General features: G+C 39.7%; 1 protein-coding gene across 4 annotated transcripts in view; it reads left to right on the top strand.

Annotated features, from left to right (window-relative positions):
* Positions 1-22,231, top strand: part of card11 (caspase recruitment domain family, member 11) — a 34,910-nt gene that overhangs the window by 8,002 nt on the left and 4,677 nt on the right. For 2 of the 4 annotated variants that reach the window (XM_028041897.1, XM_028041895.1), the window contains exons 2-21: positions 4,336-4,539; positions 5,112-5,249; positions 7,554-7,730; positions 8,255-8,403; positions 9,746-9,925; positions 10,215-10,361; positions 11,034-11,159; positions 11,270-11,464; positions 12,634-12,774; positions 13,049-13,118; positions 13,206-13,366; positions 13,857-13,963; positions 14,093-14,133; positions 14,311-14,422; positions 14,510-14,711; positions 14,903-15,029; positions 16,265-16,508; positions 17,593-17,677; positions 18,240-18,338; positions 18,779-18,896. In XM_028041897.1, the coding sequence (XP_027897698.1) occupies positions 4,347-4,539; positions 5,112-5,249; positions 7,554-7,730; positions 8,255-8,403; positions 9,746-9,925; positions 10,215-10,361; positions 11,034-11,159; positions 11,270-11,464; positions 12,634-12,774; positions 13,049-13,118; positions 13,206-13,366; positions 13,857-13,963; positions 14,093-14,133; positions 14,311-14,422; positions 14,510-14,711; positions 14,903-15,029; positions 16,265-16,508; positions 17,593-17,677; positions 18,240-18,338; positions 18,779-18,896 (2,812 nt within the window). In that variant the 5' untranslated portion in view covers positions 4,336-4,346. The remainder of the gene's footprint in view (positions 1-4,335; positions 4,540-5,111; positions 5,250-7,553; positions 7,731-8,254; positions 8,404-9,745; positions 9,926-10,214; positions 10,362-11,033; positions 11,160-11,269; positions 11,465-12,633; positions 12,775-13,048; positions 13,119-13,205; positions 13,367-13,856; positions 13,964-14,092; positions 14,134-14,310; positions 14,423-14,509; positions 14,712-14,902; positions 15,030-16,264; positions 16,509-17,592; positions 17,678-18,239; positions 18,339-18,778; positions 18,897-22,231) is intronic. The other 2 variants (XM_028041896.1, XM_028041898.1) reach the window with 2 other exon arrangements.

The raw sequence follows: 22,231 nt of genomic DNA, 5'->3' as shown, positions 1-22,231 counted from the left end.
TTAAGTCGAACTCTGCAAATAGAAAACCGTTACAATGGAAATTTGGAGGTGACAATTTGACAGCGCAAAAATGGAAACAAAATTCTCACTTCATCTTTGTTTCTCTCAATGTCAAGCTGTTGCATACACTTTCCAAATTAGTCAGAAACACATGTGTTGCGTGGTGGTTATTCTGCACAGTGTCACATCAGCAGCCAAAGTTTGAGTCCTTCCACACCCAAATGTCAGGTTTCAACTTTACTGCCACCTACCATTGTTTAGCTTTAGGTGTTAAAAATATATGATGGACAAGGTCTGTGGGTTTTGGTTTGACCTTTCTCCTTTGATTCTGCATGTTGATGTGATTTATTTATGTCTTTTTGTTTGGTTAGATTTGCTCATTTGTTATGCTCTCCTCCATATTCGTCTCAGTTTGCTTCCTGTTTTATTATGTTGCATGGGTTTTGCTGTCTGCCTTGTTAATCCCCCAATCGTAGTGTTGTAGTGCTCCAGATTGGCCTTGGTTTTGGTTTGTTTTGGTCTTGTTTATATTTTTACTCAACCCTGTCTCGGTCTTGGACGCGTTGGACTTGTTTTGTTGTTGTTGTTGTTTGTTCTAAGAATAGTCAAGACCATGTGAAACTGCAGACTGCATTCAAACTGGACTAATAATGACTTTACCTTCTGGCTTTCATCTACCATCCTTGTTCCTACATGCTGGGGATGAGAAAATAAGTGAAGTGGGAGCAGAGGAAATGCGCCAATGTTTTTTTTATTTGTACATCAAGTGGAAAGGAAGTGAAGTCTTCCATGTCCTGTTGCCTCTTGTCACTCTGCCTGGAGCTAATGCTAAGATGCATAACATTTATCTAGATGTATCCACTCATCAGAGTGGTCTGGTTTGTCTGTTCACCTTGTTTCTGTCTTGTCAGTAAAGGGCATTTAGAGGTGGTTCAGCTTACACACAAGCTTGGCTTCACCTAAATGTCATGCGAGAACACTTTACTGAAAAAGTTGCAGCAACAACTACATTACTGGTTTGGTCTTGTTCTCACCGCCTTCATAGTCTTGGTCTTAAGTTGACTTGACTCGTCCTTGGGGCACAGGATCTTGACTACGACTCTGACTTACCTCTAACGACCTCACCCTGACCTTGCATATTTGGTCTGCAGGTCTCTTTAACTAGTTCATTCCCAGCCAGATTCATCTCCATTTGCAGATCCTGCGCGGTTCCCCCACATTTTCTTAACCATCTCAGTTGGGGTACAAGCCACGTCAATTGTTCACAAGCGATTTGATTGATGCCTTCATTGATTGGCCCGTGGATATACCAATAACAACATCTCAAACAGCTTTTTGGATCAGACCGTAGTAGTTGGCGAGATGTTGAGCTGCAAATTAAGTATAGTCAAACATTGAGGTGTGAAACCTTTGTATCAATTGTGCCGGAAGAGCGAATACAACGTCCACTGAATGGGGGCAAACCAAAATGAACAAATATATCAATATGCTGAGAGATGTTGGAGAAACTGGCCACCCAAGGTTGCAAACACAACATAACATTATTGCGGCATTGACCACAACTCCTGTGCATTCATAGACAGACATTAACCATCTGTGAGACTTGACAATGGACTACAGATATTTGTTACTCTCTAAAGTCAAGTTGTTTCCCACATCCCTGCAGATACAGACCTTTTCTCTACCCGACAGTGAGAAGGAAAGTTAAAGGCTCCCTTTTTATTTTTGTTCCAGCAAAATACAGCGGCAAACATTAAGCCTTATGCATTAGAAGCATTATAAAAGCCAATATTGGTTCTATACACAATTAAAAAAAAATTCAAATCAGTTCTACATTTCACAGGAAGCCAATTTAGAGAAGCTGTAATTGGAACAGCACGATCTCTTTCAGAAGTACTTGTCAAAATAGTTGACTGGTCATTCACTATTTTTCAACCTTGAGAACAGAGGTTTTGCTAATTCTAATTTTAGAAAAACTTTGCTCAGACTTGATAAATGTGAGATTTAAAAGATGAGTTCTTGGTGACTTGATGAAACACTGGAGAGCAGCGTTATGTCATCCAGAATAAGAATAAAATCAGAACATAATCTCAAAGGATTCTAGAACCAAATGTGTAATTTTTGTCCTGGTTACATCATAAAACATTGTTAAAAATTGAAGTTTTGAAGTTTGCGAACCAGCACAGAGTTCATCGATGAATGGAGGTGGGTGTTATCTGTCACGTTTGCTTCAGAAAGAATTAAAGGAAGAAATGGAATTGGTTCAAAGCCACAACTCTGTGGAACGCCACGCTAAAGAGAGTATAAATTTAGGTTGGTCTTTGATGAAGGTCTCTTAAAATAAGATCTTATCAGACATCTGTTGCCGCCTCCTCATTTCTTTCTGAATTTAGCAGAAGAAGCTGCTTCCTGGGTCACATGAATCTCAAAGTCATAGCCTCTGAGACATTGTTGCATTCTGTATTCTGACATTTTTGATATTTAGGTGTAGAGAAGACACAATTTCTCATAACTTCCAATATATTGAAAATACGTAAGGAAAGAAAATATGGTATGTCTTGACTAGAGAACATATAAATTAGTGATATTCTACAGGCTCCTTCAGTACCTGAAACACTTGTTAATGTCCATTCATTAAAATTATTGGGACTTCTTGGTCATAATGTCTTGGCTGCGTTCACAGTGCAGCCTGAAGTGACCCAATTCCGATTTTTTGTCAAATCGGATTTCTTATTTTTTTTACCGTGGTCGTTCATGCTTCCAAATAAATACGATCTGTTTTTGTTCTCTAGTGTGAAAGGGCAAATGACCTGAAAGTGTCCCGCATGCGCAGTAGAGGGCGCAATAACGTCCCGTATCAGTGACGTTAACGTCGGATGAACGCGACCTGGCAGTGGGGATTCAGGTCACATTTGAATCAGGTATGTATCGGATACCCAATCCGATACAATCAGATACCCAATCCGATACGGTCGGATACCCAATCCGATACGGTCGGATACCCAATCCGATACGGTCGGATACCCAATCCGATACGGTCGCGTTCGAAAAAATTCCGACCTGTGTTGTTCAGACTGTCATGAAAAGATTGGATACAGGTCGCATTACATAAAAAATAAAATAAATCGTAATTGGCTGACTCCACCTCCGTTTCCCGTTTGCCATTCTCACAAAAACACGAATAATAAAGAGAAAAAAGTACTCTATTCTTTGAGCTGTTACTGTTAAAAATAAAATCTAATTTCACAGAACTATTTTACTTCAGTTAAAAATAACTCTGTTACCTTTATTTGTCCTAAAAATGCTGTATTTATCAAAGATAAACTCGAAAGAAAACTGACTGTAATTTAACACCCTGACATTGGGCCTCTGTCTCTTTAAGAAGCTCCTGCTCTTTCCAACACTCTGCCCTCAGCAAGTCACTGCAACAGTGCTTCTCTATTATGCCATTTACAACTGGAGCGATGGACTGATAAGTAATTTGTATGTTCAGGTGATTCGAAGTTCCAGCCGATTTTAAATAATAACTTACAATTTAAATGAGAAATGCGTGATTTACAAAGTCACCAACATTTCCCACTGTTCTTTGTGGGATATCTTTGCTTAAAGGCGTTCCATGTATTTAAGCATCGTCTCGTGTGGAGCCTATGCAGGTTTCCTCGTATTTTCTTACCTAATCCAAGCACAGGCATGCTTATTCTTCGCTGAGATACAGATCGGATTGTTTTCAGCACGAGGTTATCAGATTTAACTGCTGGTGTCGGATGAAAAAGGATAAAAGTGGTAAAGACAATTTATTTCAGTCGATTTGAGTCTCTCTAGATTTATGAGCGTATCGTGAAGTCCATCAAGGAGGTGGTTTGAATCAGTATCTTGTAAACAGCCTCCGTTAGATTCCTGCAGCTGCTGTAGATAAGACGGAGCGCTGTGATCAAAATCACCACTTCTACAACCAAATAAGAGTTGTAGAGGTGATACACATTACCTCATGGGAATGTATATGTAAACATGAAGGAAAATGACAATGACGTTCTCTGTTTGTGAAAATATTTGCTTATTACATCTGTTGGGGAATATTTGCATATATAATCCAAATGATTCGCTTTTTAAAAACCGACATTTTCATAGTAAGTGCTGATTATTTCATTTTTTTATTACTTTGTGTGAAGGATGGCTCTGTTTCTCACATACTTCTTAAACATTTTACTCAGGTTAATTTCTAACCTAAGTCTCAGTGGGTGCGCAGGGCAGCATTCTTCCAAGAACCGCCTCTGCTCACAGTCACAGGCCAGACAGCAAAGTGAACTGTTCCTGTCCGTTTTTGCTGCTCGTCAGGGCCGTAGGAGATGGACGAGAACGGGACGTTGGAGGACAACGATGCATTGTGGGAGAAGGTGGAGTGCAAGCGCTACCAGCTGTGTCGCAACATCACTCCGGCGAAGCTCACCCCGTACCTCCGTCAGTGCAAAGTGCTGGACGAGCAGGACGAGGACGAGATCCTCAACTCCCCGCTGCTCCAGACAAAAGCGAACCGCACGAGTGAGTAAAAGAGATGTGATGATTTGTAAGGAGAAAAAGTTAATTCTCTTACATATGGTGAAACATTACAGTTGGATGGGAAATTATGTTCATTTACTGGCTCTGAACTTTAGAAATAAAAGCCTTTGAGGGTCTACATTTTTACCCAAATGCTAGATTTTCTAGAAATCTAGCAAAAAATTGTGATTGCCTGTGACTTAGATATTTAGCCTTACACATTTCTTCCTGTCTCACAATGAATACACTTTCAGACATAAAGTTATTATCAGACGTCTCCTGCAAAGCAGAAGCTCTGAGTTTTTTGTTTCTCTACTATTTTGATATAAAATTTTGTTATTTTAGTGAACTTTTATGGTCTTCCTCAGGCCACAAAAAGGCCATGAAGGTCTCATCAGGTCTGCCTTCAGGCAATAGATTTAAAAATGACAAAAATTACCTCATTACTCTGTAATTGTAGCTGAAGAATTAAGGCAGTTGTTAGATTTTTGTCTTATAACAGAGATCAGGAGCATTGTGTTTGCATTCCCTGAACTTGAAAACAAAACAAAAATCCTTCTTTAACCTTCTTTTAGGTCGTCTGCTGGACATCCTCCGCACCAAAGGAGAGAGGGGATATGGGGCGTTTTTGGAGAGTCTGGAGTTTTACTACCCTGAACTTTACAAGTCGGTCACAGGGAAAGACCCAACGAGACGATTCTCCACCATCGTAGGTGAGTCCCGGACAATCGGCACCAATTTATTGGTGCCGATTTCCTTAATTTTGGGACATCTGTGATCGGCCGATACTTACATGTGAAGCCGATGTTATTCCCTGATCTCATCGACCTCAGCAAAGGTCTAAAAATCATTAACGCACATCCTATCCTCTTCTGCTTTCCTCTGAGAGAAGTTTGACTGATGGCCCAGCCCTCCAGGTTATATCTGCACGTTTGCAGTTGCCAACTCAGCAACTTTTTTGCTATCATTTTGGACAAAAAGAAAATTGGTATCGGCCAAAATCGGTATCGACATGTCAGGATTTTTTATCGGAGATCTGTTCTCCCCTATCTGAGACACCTAAAGTACCTCGCAAATGTTTAGATTCCTCCAGAACCTTTTCTGATTCTGTCACATTCCAGCCATAAACTTTAATCTTGATATTTTATTGGGATTTTATGTGATTGACCAACATGGAAAGATTTAACTGAGAAGTGTAAGGAAAATGATCATTTATTTCCCGCACCCTTTACTTGGCTGTAAAGACATTAATGGTTTTGTTTAAAGCTTTCTACAAGTCACGGAGGAGACAGAGCAGAGAAAGCTGCTCTGCTCATATAACACCAAATTTTAAAAATCTTTTTAACTTCCTTGCAAAACAGCTTGCTGTTGGGAATCTTGATTGATTGGGAAATAGATTGAGCTAAATGTGGGACAATCCTGATCGGTGTAGGGGCTTCTGAAGACGATTTGCCTTCCAGCAGTAACACAACGTAAATACTAATTCTCAGAGCTGTGATTTGAAGGTTAAGATCAAACCTCATTCATGTGTTTGCGTGCCCCCTTCAAAGTCCAAACCTTAATTCCTTAAAAGTTTGTGTTTTGGGAAACAGACTGACTGAGCTATTGTGCAAAAAAACGAATGCTCTCCAAATTCAGTTTTTAGATGAGCAAAGCAGGCCGAGACAAAGTCGAGTTGTTGTTTCAGCTCATGAACAATGTCACCTCTACAATAATGCACTTTGCAACAGAATAACAGACTTAAGGTCACAAAGAGACAGATTACTCCTTTCTGCTAGCTATCTAGTTCGGAGCGGGAAATCGTTACTTTTAGGGTTTGGGTTAGTAAAGTAAGTTATGGCGATGTAGGGAGATTTTTCCTAAACATCTTTCTGTAATGCTGATAAAGTCGCATCAGCCCAAACACGGCCGGCAGCCAAGAAACACCCGAGCTGAGGAAGAGATAACGCATCTGTAAAATCTGTAAAACAATCCCCATGGCCAACATTGTTACCAGTTTTTCTCAGCCTCGACTGACGTTTCTGGAGTTACTGGAACAAACTGGATTCGATCACTGGGCGGGAAAAACATCAGTCTTTGGATTGTTTATTTTTACACAGTTGAGATTGAGGGGGGCGATCCTTTGCTAGATCAATGATCAAAAACATAGACGTGAAATAAAAATCTAAAATAAAGATCGTAGAATTTGAATTGATTGACTCATAAGTAAACAAAGATGAATTTACTATTCTAGAAAAAACACTTTGAACTCTGACTTGGTAGAAATTTGCCATGTGTCTCTTCGGGTATCACCCGAAAGATTAAATTTGAGTAATAATTGATTAAGGCGTCTAATCATGCAGTCTCTGTGGGTGATTTTTCTTGTAGAGGTTGACTGACATTTTCTTATCTGATAGAAACAAGCTGCAGTACCAACAAACGGATGAACTCCTCTGCTTTTTCTCTTTTCTTCAAATGTACTATAATTGATTGATCTGTGGGACAGGAAAATAATCCATGTCAGATTAATAAATATATTTTTTAATTAGAGATACAGTCATGATTTTGAACTGTGGGAGGAAGCCCGGATTATCTAGAGAGAATCAGCGCTTGTACAGGGAGAAAATGCAAACTGACCCGAGATTGGGATTTGAACCCAGGATCTTCTTGATGCAAAGCAACCATGCTACCAACAGTTCCACCAAATAAATAAAAAAAAACCCTGCATGATTATCCATCTACTGCTTTGTGCTCTACTTTGTTTCTTGGTCTTGCACACTGTTTTCTGATGAACAACTTTAAGGTTTGTGGTTCTGACATGAACAATTGGGACAGTATATGCTCACACGCATTCTGAAATGAACGAAACCAGCCGTGCAGCTATAGAGCTTTTACACTCCGTTGAGGCAAAGCCAGCCCCGCCTTCCTGGTTTTGCTTTACTGTCTGTGGTTAGAATCTGAGATGTGTGTTGTATATATTTAAAGCTGGTATTGTACAATAACTTCTCCTCTTTATATTTTTCCACTCCCCTCTTTAGTGGAGGAGGGTCAGGAGGGTTTGACCCAGTTCCTCATGAATGAAGTGATGAAGCTGCAGAAGAACACCAAAGTCAAAACCCTGCAGAACACAGAGCTCAGCAGAAAGACCCGCACGCTGGAGGACGAGTACAAGAAGCTTCGCTTGGCTAATCAGGAGCTTCAAGCCTTTCAGCAGAGTAAAGATAAATCACATTTCACCTCCACTGACAAGCTACACACACTTTTAACCTCTGGCAAGGATAAAACGGCTGGGCTTATGTGCTGGAAAACGCTAAGCCCACCGCTAGTGTTTGGTTTACCTCTCTCGGTGCGCCGCAGTTTAGCTTAACAAGGATTTTTAATCACATAGCTTACCAAAGGGCTGCTTCTGAAACTAGGACACTGTGGTCTTTGTTATCATATCCTGTGCAGTTAACCTCTGCAGCTGGCACACTGAGGCACCTTCAAGCAAGATCTAAAAATACAGTGAGAAAGCTTTTAGCTGGGTTCAAAACAGACCATGTAGCTTAAGCTAAGCAGACCTTTCCAACAATTTACACACTGAAAGCCTAAATTAGTGTGGAGGAAATTATGTTAAGGTTTCACCTCTAGACTGTAATGGGGAAACAAAAACCCCCACACACTTCTTTAATAAGCACAACTAATTTATGCAAATCCATTTGTTCATATATAGTAATTAGTTTTCTGCCACGCTTGCCAGGATATAACAAACTGAGAGAGGAGCGGAACACCTTCAGCGACGAGCTGCTGAGGGTAAAGGATGAAAACTACAAACTGGCCATGAGGTACGCCACGCTGAGCGAGGAGAAGAACATGGCCGTGATGAGGAGCCGAGACCTGCAGCTTGAGGTTCCCCCACCTGAAAGCATTCACACAAATAAAAATGCACCGCTTCAGCTTTTGCAAATTACAGCCGCAAATATTGTTTAATTATTCAACAATTGTAGTGCACAATAATGACGTGAATGGGAAAGGATGCTGGGTTTTCCCAAATCTTTTAGGGTTCATTTTGACATTTGAAAAAGTATGTGCCTTTAGAAATCACCTAATTCGTAAAAAGAGTCTATGTGTGTGCAATTTAATCTGAGCATCAATGCAGCTGTTCTGGAAACTACTAAGACCTGGCCAGTCCCCTGAACCAGACAGGCTGGAAACGAGGTTTAATTATAGAAAAGTCGTCATGGAAACTCTGGGGGAGCTGCAGAGATTCACAGCTGACAAGACGACTGTCAGTCATCAAATCTGCCCTTTGCGAAAGATTAGCAAGAAGCTTAACGCATTATCTATTGATTACTTTCACAATGAGTCAATTTATTGGATAAAAAATTGGCAGATTTTTTACTTAACTACATAAGCTTGTTTTATACAATATGTTGAAATATGCAAGAAAATGCAAATAAAGAAATGATTCAATTCCTTTTTTAAAGACCAAGATAAACATTTTATCACCTAAAATGCAATAACAGCATTCCTTTTGGTGAACGCTCGAACAGTCGCAGCAAAGAATTACAACATCAGCATGTGAAAGGCTCTTTCTGGTTGACTTAACATCAATGCAGCGTAGGGAGCACTACGCTGTAGAAGGTTGTTCTGTTGCTAAGTCAACAACAGAAAACACAATATATTAGCCTTGATTATTTTTTAGTTAATATTTGAAAAGCAAAAGTTGCTCAAGAGGAGATTTTTTTTTTCTACAGAGTTTGAACCAGCTGAAGCAAAAATGGCCACTTTAGGATTTCAGGGTAGAACACACACAAGTTGTTTTCATCTTAAATGCAAAATGTATTTTTTTTATACAATTTTGGCTCAGTTAATGATCTGAGTGTGTTCTTCCAGCAAATGCTACACGTCTGGGTAATCCAGTTAATAATTAATCCATTACTAAATTTGCTGACTATTATCTCAATAATTGGTTAATCACAATTAATCTGATTAATTGCGTCAACCCTATAAAACATTGTTGAATAAAAATCATAAAATCTGCAAATCTCTGGAGATTTTTAGTAAAAAACCCCCAAAAAACAGAGAAACTAAAACCCATAATTTCATCTCAATTTTTCTTCCACTTCATGATTAGGCATTACTTTATGTCAGTCTGAGATTTATGGCGGTAATGTATTGCACTGCATTTGGATCTTTCTTTGTTCATGAATGTGTTTTGAGGAAATGTCGGACTCTCTTTGCCTTGCAGATCGACCAGCTGAAGCACACGCTGAACAAAGTGGAGGAGGAGTGCAAGATGGAGAGGAGGCAGAGTCTCAAGCTGAAGAATGACATCGAGAGCCGACCCAAGAGAGAGCAGATCTTCGAGCTGGAGAGGGAAAACGAAATGCTCAAGATCAAGCTGCAGGAACTTCAGTCCATCATACAGGTAGGGAGCATTTATCTCCTCTGAGAGACGATTATGATCCACAGAGTCAGCCTGTACATGGACATAATATTTAATATTTGACTCCACTCGCCACCTGCTGCTCAGTTGAAGCTGATTGGAGCTGAATATGAGGCCAAGTCATGAAGCTATGCAGAGTATGTGGGGAAATAATTGAGCTTTTCGTGACTTTATATCCCGCTGCTCACCAGACGTCTCAAGAAAAAAAAACCCCAAAAGGTTAAGCCTTGTAAAAAAAACAACAACTTTGTTGTGTGTGTTTTTTTCTCAGCCTGGCCCCTTGCCTGCATCAGACAAGGCCATCCTCGACATTTTGGAGCATGACAGACAGGAAGCTCTGGAGGACAGACAGGATCTGGTCAACCGCCTTTACAACCTCCATGAAGAAGTTCGACAGGCGGAGGAACTACGAGATAAGGTCACAGCTCGGCACGACACACCACACCACCCCCATTGTTAACATTCTGAGATGGTCATGTGGGTTTCAGTGGTTTCTGATTTGAAAGTATAATTAGGCTTTTCTCTCTTCGTCTTCCTCCTTCTGCGTCTGCCTTTCACTTTACTGTGCTTATTGTTAATATTGTTGCTATGAGACAATTTTCAAGCAATATAATGGTAAAGGCACAATAATGCAAGAACACATGGTCAAAGATGAATAAACGTTACATTTTAATGAACATTTAACACTGGAACTGGAAGACATTTTAAATGTCCAAAATAACAAAAAAGAAAAAACTAATAAAATGAAATATGAAGTATTTGTAAACAAAACTGTCCTTCAAAAAAAGGGGCTGATTGAGGCCAAAGCACCAAACTGAAAACGTTTGTCATCCAGTTTTTGACAGAAAGAGAAAAAGGATAAATCATGCAGATGAAAATAAATATATATATATATATATAAATATATTTATCGCCCAGTCCTAACTGGACATATTTCTATTCAGACTGAATGGGTTTTATGAGTGAGGGAAAAGTGTACTGTCAGTGTGCAGCCGCATTCATTTAGTATTTGTGTGTTGTTGCAAATAATGTGTGTGTTACCACACCTTTAAATTACACCGCCTGTTTTTGCTGTCTGTTTCGTTTGTAGTACCTGGAGGAGAAGGAGGAGCTGGAGCTGAAGTGCTCCACCGTTCAGAAGGACTGCGAGATGTACCGCAACCGCATAGACACCATCTCCGCCCAGCTGGATGAGGTGGAGAAGGAGAGGGACCAGGTGACCAGCATCAAAACACACTCTACAACCGCCTACACACTCAGTGTGTCGGTCACTTTGTATGAAAACAACACATTTTGTTTCTTACTTTGCTGTGTCGGCTTCCGCAGGCGTTTCGGGCCAGAGATGAGGCCCAGCATCAGTTCTCTCAGAGCCTCGTCGACAAAGACAAATACCGTAAGCAGATCAGGGAGCTGGAGGAGAAGAGCGACGAGCTCCACATTGAGATCGTGCGCAAGGAAGCCAAGCTGGTGGCGCTGGAAAGTCGCCTGCGACGGATGTCCAAGGACATTCCCCTGGACCAGGTCAGACATGATCACATCATCACAGAGTCATCAGTTTCCCTCTGCACCCTACTGCAGTGGTTCCCAAAGTGTGGGGTGCGGGAAGCAGTATGGTTGAATGAAAACAAAAAAAACAGCTACACAAAAGTGTTTCACTGTAAAGATGGTTTGCAGTTTGTTTTGTTGCAACCTGAAGCTTCAGTGGAGTTTGAAAACAAAATATGTGTACAGGTTTATGTCTGGTTGAACGATGTGTGTGCCCAGTTGATTTTCTTTTTCTTTTTTCGAGGGGGATTTTATTGTGATCCATAGGGAGGCCCAGAAAATCTTTGGGAACCACTGTTCTACTGTCCTGCCAATCATATATGTGTTCTATATTCCATATATATATGGAAGCACACTTTAATCTTGTCATTTATCTCTATTTAACTGGACTACCTTCTGTACTGACTGAATAATAAGAAATCTTATTATTCTGGACATGTATTATTATTAGTAAAGATCCGTAAAAAGCCTCCAGTATTTTTTGCAATTGCACAATCTGACACAGAAAAATGTAGTAAAATCCAAACTATTATTTTTGTACATTTATTCAGTGGAGAAATTGTGATGTTTGGAAATATTTTTTTTTCTTTTTCTCAATTTCCAGGAATTTAAAACAGTTTATCAACTAAATTTCAAGACGCAGTTTGAAATAACTAAAGCAAACTGACGAAAAGTGAATTTAGTTACAGTTGTTTTGAAGGATTGTACGATGTATCAATATTTACTCTTTCCTAACATTGGATATTAATGTAGTCAAAATTAAAGATCGATGTTTTTTCAGTGTGACAACCATAATAGATATAAATGCTAAATGCCCATATTCACCATTGGGGGCAGCAGTAATGCCTTTCTGTACCAACATGTATGCTTTAGATCCTTATTTATGTCAGTAATAGACTAGCTCAAACACTAACAGTATATAAAATATTGCCAAATAATTGTTCCCTACTTAATGTTTCCTCTTGCCACAAAACCCTAAACAAGAAAAAAAACTTCACTTTGTTTTAACAACAGCTGCTTTTCTAACTTCCTGTTGCAGCTAGCTGTGCTGCAGCGCCAACACCAACTTTTATATGTACTTCAGTAAAATGTGGAGGCTGGAAGGTGATTTAAAACCACAAGCTAAATGTATTTTATTTTGGCAGAGTTTGCCGAGGGACATGCCGCTGCCCATCATCTCTCATGCGGCCGAGGATAAACAGTGTTGGTCCAGCGACGAGTCGCACGAGGAGAAGTGCCCGTCGGACGAGCCGCGACTCAAACGCAGGCCAAACCTTAAAGCGGGGGTAAGCCGTTCTTTTATTTAAAGCAACTCGCTTCTTTTTTGAAAAGAGAAATAATCGTGTTCAGTGGGGGGAAAATAAACATGCAACGCAAGTTATGTTTTGAAGTCATTTGAAATCTAAATCATTTTTCCACCTGGAAGTAATTGGTTGAACTGGAACTGTGTTAATATCCCTCAACTTTTTATTGCTTTCATTTGTTTAAAAAAACATAACAGACATCAAAGCTGGTTAAAAAGAAGTAGCAAGAATAATTGTTTCATCATTTTGTCTCTAGCTCCGATGTAAGTCTCCAGTGTTGGGGCTCAGAGACAGTCCGATCACCTCAGACGCCAGCCATCGTACAGGTACGCAGGATGTTGGGATTCAGCTTGTAATGCAACACTGCCAGTCGACTGGTTTGGTTTAACTCTCTATTTATCTCTACTTTTCAGTCAACGGAGATTTCCTAGAGATTCAGACGCCAAACGTCAACGGCAACAACAACTCTCTCCCTCCGTCGCCCAGTTTCCCAGTTTCCCCCACGTTGCCAGGGCCCTCTGCTCCATCATCCCTACCAAACATGTACCCCTTGGAGCAGTGCAGGCAAAATATGGTAAAGAGGGGGCAACTGAGCATGTACAAACTACATTTTAATTTAATGCGATTTTTAAAAATTATTTAATAGGTTTTATTGTAAATGAAATTATTGTGAAATAAAATTATTTCAGATGAAATAAAGCGTACCTTTAATTGATTAAAATCAAATTAGACTATTTGGAATTTATCTAATAAATTGAATGAAATGTAAATCAATTGCTTTTTTAATGTAAGTGGTTCAATTAAAATGGGATTTTTTAAAATTCAATTTAAGTTTGTTAGAAAACAATTAAATATTATTTAATTTAACTTATTTGAAGTTTTTTCATTTTTATTTCACTTTGATGATGTAACTTATTAGTAACATTTATTCAATTTAATAATTAAATTTTTAAAAAGATTTTAATTGAAATGAATTCTGCTGTTATTAAATGAATTGAACATCGGAGTGAATGACCTTTGTCGTCTGAACTGATTCGGTGTTTTTCTTTCTGTTGAAACTTCAGCTCCGTTTCCGTAACGACAGCATCATGTCCATCGTCCCGGAGCCTCCTGAGAAGGCGTCGCTGTACAGACGAGAGAGGGAAAAAGAAAACGACTTCCCGCTCCGCAGGTACAGCTATCTTAATTTTACTGCAGGTCGTTATAATCCCACCAGTTTTCACTGAATTTAATTTGATTTATTTCTCATTTCCTGAAGTGAGAGCAAAAAAAAAGCCTTTTTTTTCTGTTTTCTTTGTAGCCTCTCCGACTTTGATAGCGACAACATGGAAATGGAGTATGGTAATGTGCTTTAATGAAACGTTCAGAAATAACACAAATGATCAATTTGGTCATAGTGCTCTAAAAAACATATTTTCAAAATTAATATCTTGATTGATCTCTCTCTCTCTGTGTGTGTGTGTGTGTGTGTGTGTGTGTGTGTGTGTGTGTGTGTTGATTTTCATTGCTTTGCCTCAGAAGATGGCCCTAACTCTGTGATCTCGTCGTCGTCCTCCCACCAATCGGAGGGAATGGACACATATGATCTGGAGCAGGTCAACAATATCTTCAGGAAGTTCTCTTTGGAGAGGTATTCTGTGACTTTCCATCTACTCAATAAAAATAAAAAAAATTCTTCTACCAATAACCCCTTTTTTCTGTGTTGGTGGACGCGCAGGCCGTTTCGCCCGTCTTTGTCCTCCTTCTCCAGAATCAGCTCCACCATCAAGCCGGTGCAGGAGGTGGCTCTGCAAGGCGACAACCTCTTGAAGGACGTCACGCTGGTCGGTGGCAACGAGAGCGGGATTTTCATCTCGTCGGTTCAGGCTGGGTCCAACGCCGAGAGAGCAGGGCTGCGAGAAGGCCACCTCCTCTTGCTGGTAAGAAGTTAACGTTCATCCTGAAAGTTGAATGAGTCAAATATGAGGTGAAAATCTATTAGGTCGTCAAGGATTTATTCGGAAACATCACAAACCAAGTTATTTTACTTGTTTCAATGTACTGTGGCTGTAATCTATGAGACCCAAAGATGGGTTTCTAACCCCTGTTTATTCTGTGATTGACTAACCAGCTTGAGGGATCCGTAAGAGGGGAAAGCCAGAGCCTTCCACTGGATACCAGCACTCAGGAAGAAGCCCACTGGACGTTGCAGCACTGCTCTGGACCAATCAAGCTGCACTATCGAGCCAGTTTTGACTGTAAGTCATTTTTATTGTTGAGAGTTGTAGAAGCTTAAATAAATGGCAGCTGGGTTTAAGAAGACAGTGTAGCGGAACATGTGTTCGTATCAACACAGTAACGACATCCCTCGCAGTGAGTCACAGCCAACGACCATTTAGATTAAGAAGAGGATGCAAAAGTGATTTTGTTGGTATATTTTGTTTTTTCTACGATGGAAAACGAGTCAGTGAAGTTACTATCTAAACGACTCCACGCCAAACTAATGCAAGAATGGCTGCCAGTAAAATCACGCAGGAGGCTGAAGATCGAATTGCTTGTTTTTGATGAGCAGCACCAAGAGTTTGGGTTTCAGGTCAAGTGACGGCAAAATACGGCAAACACAGTAGTCATATAATAGCCTGTTTTATTCAATTCTGCCAGTAAAATCACGCATTTGTAGCAGCTCTTCACAACACAGAAAAGCTACATCAGTCCAATCAGACATCCAGATTCCAAGTTAACTACATGCATTGCAGTTTATATAGTTGTCAAACAATGCAGACAATTTCTCATTTTATTTAAATAGTTTAAACTGTTTTCTACCTAAGGAGACCCAGTAGATTGTATTGAGTCGCCGACTTGCTCCTTCTAGGTGAGAAGTGGATAGACGACTGACTCAATGTCAAGCCATTTGTTTGATTAGTATAAATCTCTCTTAAGCGGCATCATTTTTATTACATAGACCAAAAATGAACCATTAGCCACAAATTCAGTCACCTGGTTCTTAATAAGCGCCACCTAGAGTTCAAACAGTTTGCCACCAGGTGGAAACAGTTGAAATGGTGCAGGCAAAGGAGAGAAGCTTTTCAGTTCAAGAAACATGCTGTTGTGTTTTGGTTGATTTTATGGTCTGTTTGTACGGTTTAGCTACTCAAGTAGCGCGGTACAACTGGCTTGTGCATGGCTCAGAAACAGACACAAAGTAGCATGGCTTTGATACAAAATTGAATTCCAAAATTGGTTATATGGTGAGCTGACCTGGAAACATTTAGAAAACCAACCAAGCATTTGGCGTTTTCTTTGGGTTTTTGTTGTCACACCAACAACAACACCTTATTATGTTTCTTGGTTATTGGCCCAAAAAACCAGTGAACGTACCAAAGCGTTGTCCCCTGTTGAAGCCCAGTAGCTATTTTACGTCTCCTTAGATCAAGCTTTTACACTGACATACTTCACAGCTTTATATTAAATAAGCTAAATGCCCATTCTCCAGCTTATCGTCGGCTCCAGAGCAACCTGTCCGACGGCACGCTGGCGTCTGGAGACTCCTTCTACATCCGAGTCAACCTGAACATCTGTGGACAGTCGGACAGCTGCTCCCTGAGCGTGCGCTGCGACGAGGTGGTGCACGTTCTGGACACCAGGCACCAGGGCCGCTGCGAGTGGCTGTGCGCCCGCATCGACCCCTACAGTGGAACGGACCTGGCCGAGCGCGGCACCATACCCAGCAACTCGCGGTAGGCCCCAAACTCAGATGCTGTCAGACAATCTGAAAGGTGTAGATCAGAGCTTTGTGTGGCGCTTTGATTCCAAAGAGTGAACATTTCTCACATAATCTGTTCGATCGAAAATCTATAGCAGGAGTTGATGGTTATGACTAAATATTTCTCAAGTGCCGTAGAAAATTTTTGCCCACTTCAAAAATAATCCTATTGCAATAAATCGATTAATCGCGTGATAAATGTAATATTTTCTTACATTTTCCTTTGCACTATACCTTTTCCAGAAGGGCAATTTTGTTTACAGAAACTACAGTATCCATTTTATTTGTCGTTTTGATAGTTTTTGTAATCTATTTTGGGTATTTAAAAATATCTTCCTGTTCTAGTGTCAAATCTTCATTAGAAAGTAAAGTTTATTGATCTTTAATAGGGTTTTCTCTCATTATTATACTATCAACATTGTATTACTTGCAAATGGTCTCGAAAGCAATTATTATTATTGTGTATTGCAGTAACAATTAATTGTCCAGCAAAATTAGTCATCATGACTAATTTTTGCCTACTTAAATATTTCTTCTAAGATTTTTTTCCTTTTTTGCATCAAAATCTTTAAAATTATTATACAAAAATTATTCATATAAATTTAAAAAGCATTTTTCTAATGACAAATTGAAACAGTGATGTGAAAATGTAATGGCCTCCTTTGCTAAATCACAAATTAAGTAATGTGTTTGAGTTTCACAAGCCACATCCAGACCTATAAAGAGGAAATCCTTTCACCAGGACCTACCTGGCAACAGGAAGCAGGCTGGAAGATCTCGAAAAGCAACGCATTGTCCCCCAATCTACAGAAGTTCAGGAACAGAACAAATGTTGCTGCTTTGGGAGCAGTGATCTTGATAGTTTAATAGTCATGTTACCTTTGTCTGGTATCAAAATCGGATTGATCTGAAACATTTTATTGTGCCAAAAAAGGGGGCAAAATACAGGAGAGATCTGTAAAGGGGGAAAATACTTTCTCACAGCTCTGCTTTATTTTCAGCGCTGATTTAAATCCTTGCATTTTTAGAGCTTTACGAGTGTTTTTGTGTGACTGCAGAGCTCAGCAGCTGCTGCTGGTAAAGATTCAGAAGTTTGTCTGTCGAGGAGGGAAGGAAGAAAATGAAGGCCAACGCACCAGCAGGGTAAGGATCTACCAGATTTTTCTTTTCAGCTGTCATCAGAGACAACAATAAATTAACAACAACATAATAATTTAAGTCTGATTTAAGTCTAGTTCATTTGTATAACTTAATGGCCAAACAAGCAACAACCGTCATTACATATATTAATCACTGTTCCAGTTATTGTTGACCAAAGGTGGGATTTCAGCCTTGATTTAATGGACACTGGTGTTTCGACAGTTTTGCAGTTTTCTGAACGTTTGTTCAAGATTAGAGAAGCTGAATGCTGCTTCTCCATGTTGTTGTTGCTTCTCAATTGTTTTTTAAAATCTCACCTAAATTGTGTCTTTTCTCAAATGTTTAAGCTGCTCAGAGAATTATGAAACTTTTCCATATCTAAAAACGTCAAACTTTTGACACCAATATGCATTTTCAGACCAAACTCTGACAGTCTGTAGCATCTTTACTAAAATCTTTCTTGCATCTCAATCTTTTTTTCTTTTTTTTTTGCGCCACATCTTTACTGTGACTTTATCAATATTAATTATTTGTTATTTATTGTGTTATGATGCTGTGTGCCTAGGCGAGCAGTTTACAGCCAGAAGAGGCCGGCTCCCCTCCCGATCTTAAGGCCAGCCCTCGTTTGTCCAGAGCCAGTATCTTCCTCAATCAGATCCTGCAGGTATTAAAGTCCAAACACGTCTGGTGCTGACAGTCTGATGAGTTTTTAAGTCTTTTTTTTACAAATAGAAAAATCTGGAAATGTGGAAATCTTGCTACAGATTCTCAAAAAGATTTAGGTTTGTAGTATTGCAGCTCTGCTCTGTGGCCTTTACAGCCTCCAACACGTTTCTTTCTCAGACTGTTGTGCATTTAGCTCCGTCCATTTCTCCATTAAGTCTGACCAGCTTCGGTGTCTCTAGAGAAGGAAAGCATGATGCTTCCACCACCACGTTTCCCCATTGGGAGTGCGTTCACTGTGATTCGCCGCCTTAGTTTTCCATCAGTTTGCATGTCAGCTAATCAAAGTGAAGGCAGCTGGTTGTAAAATGCCTGGAGCAAAAACTGTTTTCCCCTTAAAAGGAACCCCGTCAGACTCACTGCGGCCTTCTGTCACTCTAGTTTGTCAGCAGGGTGGATATCAAGTACAAGCGTCTGAACAGCAACGAGCGCGTGAGGATCATCAACACTGGCAGTGCAACACTAGCAAGACAAAGCTTCGAGGTGCTCAGGCAAGAAGGTGAGCGCGAAGCGTCGCGGACGAACCGACTCTTCTTCAGAAGCAACAAGGAAACTGACGCAATTCTGAAGAGTCACAGTAAAGCTGTCTGAACTGCGTCTAAGGTCACGGTTTAAGATTAGATACTGCAAGGAGGGATGTTCGAAGTCGTAACCACATAAAGAAGCCTAAGTGTGAATTTATGCTTTGGGGTTTTTTTTTTCTTTTCTTTTTTTTATCACTTGATATGAAAAGGCGGCACCTCTCTAAAAGGAGCTGCTGGGTTAGATAAATAAAAAAGGAAGTGGAAGTTCAGCAAGGGTGCTTAGACATCTTTGGCCCAAGCTGATGCTAGTACAGAACGATAAAGTCGAAGCCGTTTCGAAAGTCAAAATGTGTTACCCTAAAGGACAAACAAACAAAAAAAGCGGACAATGAAAGTGTGAGCGCTGACATGTTGGATGAAATGAGCGTCGTATCGCGGAGGTGATGGAAGCTGAACTTTCACAACATTCAGATGGGGGGAAAAAAAGAGTTGTAACCATGACAACGAAGCTCTGAATAGCAGAAACACCCAGTCGGAGGAGGAAGGAAGCGGACTCCATTCATCTTGGTGAGATGAAATGGTTTCCGAGGGTCAAAATGGAGGACATGTTTCAGAGACTTGAGCAGTTCTGGAAGTTAATTTGAAAAACAGCAGAGATGTGGTGAGATTTGAAGATAAATACCAGAAACATTGTGGAGAGACAAATTAATGTCTTTATGGCGCTAAGTAAATTCATCATTACTGAAAGTCAGATTAAGACTTTCAGTACTTTTATGCCAATATTAACTTGCTTTACCGTTTTAAAAAACTATTTTGATGTTTTTTTGGATCCTTTTGAAAAGCTGGGTTGCATTTACATTTTAACCAGCAGAAAAGTAAAGGTGAGGTGTTTAGAAAAAATTTGTTTGGTTGGCAACCTCATTTCAGTTAACACATCTTTGATATAGAAATAGATTTTATGTTTATATTGGTGTTAAACTTTCTTCGCTGTGGACAGTGACACTGCGGTAGCATCAGTTTCAAGTTCATGAGCCTTTGTGTTTTTGGGGTTTTTTTCAACTGATAGCGACAGTTTGTTTGAAATTTGGTTGATCTGAGGATCTTCCAACAGGACAGGATAAAGCAAGATATAATGAAGCTTCTTGAAAAGCTTAATTTTCCAAATCATAGCTATTTCTTTCATAAGTACCGTATTTTTCGGACTATAAGCAGCTACTTTTTTCCTACACTTAGAACCATGCGGCTTATAGCCTGGTGCGGCTTATATATGTACGTTTCCAGTTGAAGAAAAAAAAACTTTGTAGATGTGGCTTATAGTGAGGTGCGCTCTATAGTCCGGAAAATACAGTATTTACATTTAACGCACTGTTTTGGGTACAAAAACATGAGCGAATGCGCTCACTGAACGTCAGATTGGAAATGTTGTTATAAGTGTTTGCCGTTCCAAAGATTGCAAGAATTAAAAAAAAAAGATCAAGCGCTTTCGCTGAGATAGAGAAGCAGGAAGAGGTGGCACCTACGTAACATCTGAGTGAATAAAGCTACATCAAAAACTATGTGTAGAAATAGCTAAGTGACATCAATTAGAGCTGCGAAGGCATTTTTATGCAAAAGAAAAAAGAGAGACAGCTCATTTCTGAACCAATTCTGAAACAGGGTTGCAACACTAGGAGGGTTAAAAGAATAACACTTTCTATGCAACCAGTTTCTTTAATCCAAGAAATCTCCTGACGCAAAGTTGTGAATATTGTGAAAGAACATACAATCATAAATCATAAAAAGACAATCCTGATCAGAACGAATGTCCAGACCGAACAGTGAAGCAGAAGAACGGTGCTTTTATGATAAGACGTTTAAATATGGCAACATACTTTGTCGCCAACTTTCAGTCGGCAAAGAAAGAATCAGGCTTGATTATTTTTATTAGTTTCAAAGTAATTGCCCCAAAATGGCAGAAATTCATTGTAAATGTTAAAAAGCGAGAAAGAAAGAGAAAGCTGGCACGAGATGCAGAGCAAGGAGCGGAAAGCAGCCAGAGAGGGACGGCGTTATGGAAAGAAAAACAAACCCACATAAACACGTAACACAATGGCCACATTGAGACAAAAGTAGGTGGCTATGTACTCAGCTCGAATGTGAGTTTATAGGGCAAAGATCGAAATAGCAATCTGTCCACTGAAGAGAGGAAGTTAAGAGAAAGATTATGCTCATGCAAACACTACGTACCCGCCAACGGGGAGAAAAACTCAGTATTCAGATTTACATTGTGATTTTTGCTCCTATTCTGACCAGCAGTGATATTCCAAGATTTAACTTTTATACTAATGAGTGTTTCTCTAGAATAGCTCATTTCGTATGAGCAGCAGTGAATGGAAGCAGCTGAAAGTCTCACTTTTCTACATGTTCATTTTCTCTGTGTTCAGAATATTTGTTTGTGTATTGCATTAGTATCTGGAGAACATCTATTGTCCTATTTAAATTTTCTGAATGGGTCCACAGTGAATTTTTCTTAAAAGTCACTTTAATTAGTCCCACACACGTGGTGGGTGGAAGGCGATGTAAAATACTGCCATACAATCTGTCACTTATATGAATCAGAGCGCTACCGCTAACTATCAGAAGCAAATATGCAACAGAAACATTTGGAGAGAGCAGTTGTTGACTTAATTTGTTAGAGCACTTCTTGGACCATTTTATACTGACAGATGACACAAAAAAGGAAAAAGCATGGTAACATGGTTTGCTTATTCATTTTATATCCTGAAAAACTTTATGCTCACAAACAACACCTTGTTGCTATGGCTGCTGAATCAGCTCCAGCTGTCCGTCATTGTCCTGACATGAACTATGTTGTGTCTTCCTCCATCGGGATTAGGTAGACAAGCCTCCTACTTTATAAGACTGAGATAAAACATGTCGAACTAGGAGACTAGTTTTGGTAACTTTCACAATTCCTTCCCATTTGTCCCTAAAAGAAGATATTTGGGGAAAATAAAAATGCTCTCTCATTCCTTTACTGCCCTAGTAATGATGAAGCATTTTGCGTTTTACACATCAAATCACTGTTTAAATGTTTAACCAATACTGAAACAACTTTAAGTCATTTCAAAAGTTCACTTTGAAATGACTTAACTTGGCGAATGCCGCAAGTCAGTGACCCGATGCAATCCTTAGATAAAAACTTTTTAATTGCTTTCAATAATTAACTCATTGACAAGTAGGATACTATTTGTGTACGTGTGATTGAACTGAAGTTATTTCTTCTGTAAAGTGCCTTGATATGCTATGAATTGGTGCTAGGACGATGAAT

This window comes from Xiphophorus couchianus, chromosome 16 (assembly GCF_001444195.1).
Source record: "Xiphophorus couchianus chromosome 16, X_couchianus-1.0, whole genome shotgun sequence".
NCBI classification, from domain to species: domain Eukaryota; kingdom Metazoa; phylum Chordata; class Actinopteri; order Cyprinodontiformes; family Poeciliidae; genus Xiphophorus; species Xiphophorus couchianus.
Note: the sequence above shows the minus strand (reverse complement) of the source record. Positions and strands in the feature narration are given on the sequence as shown.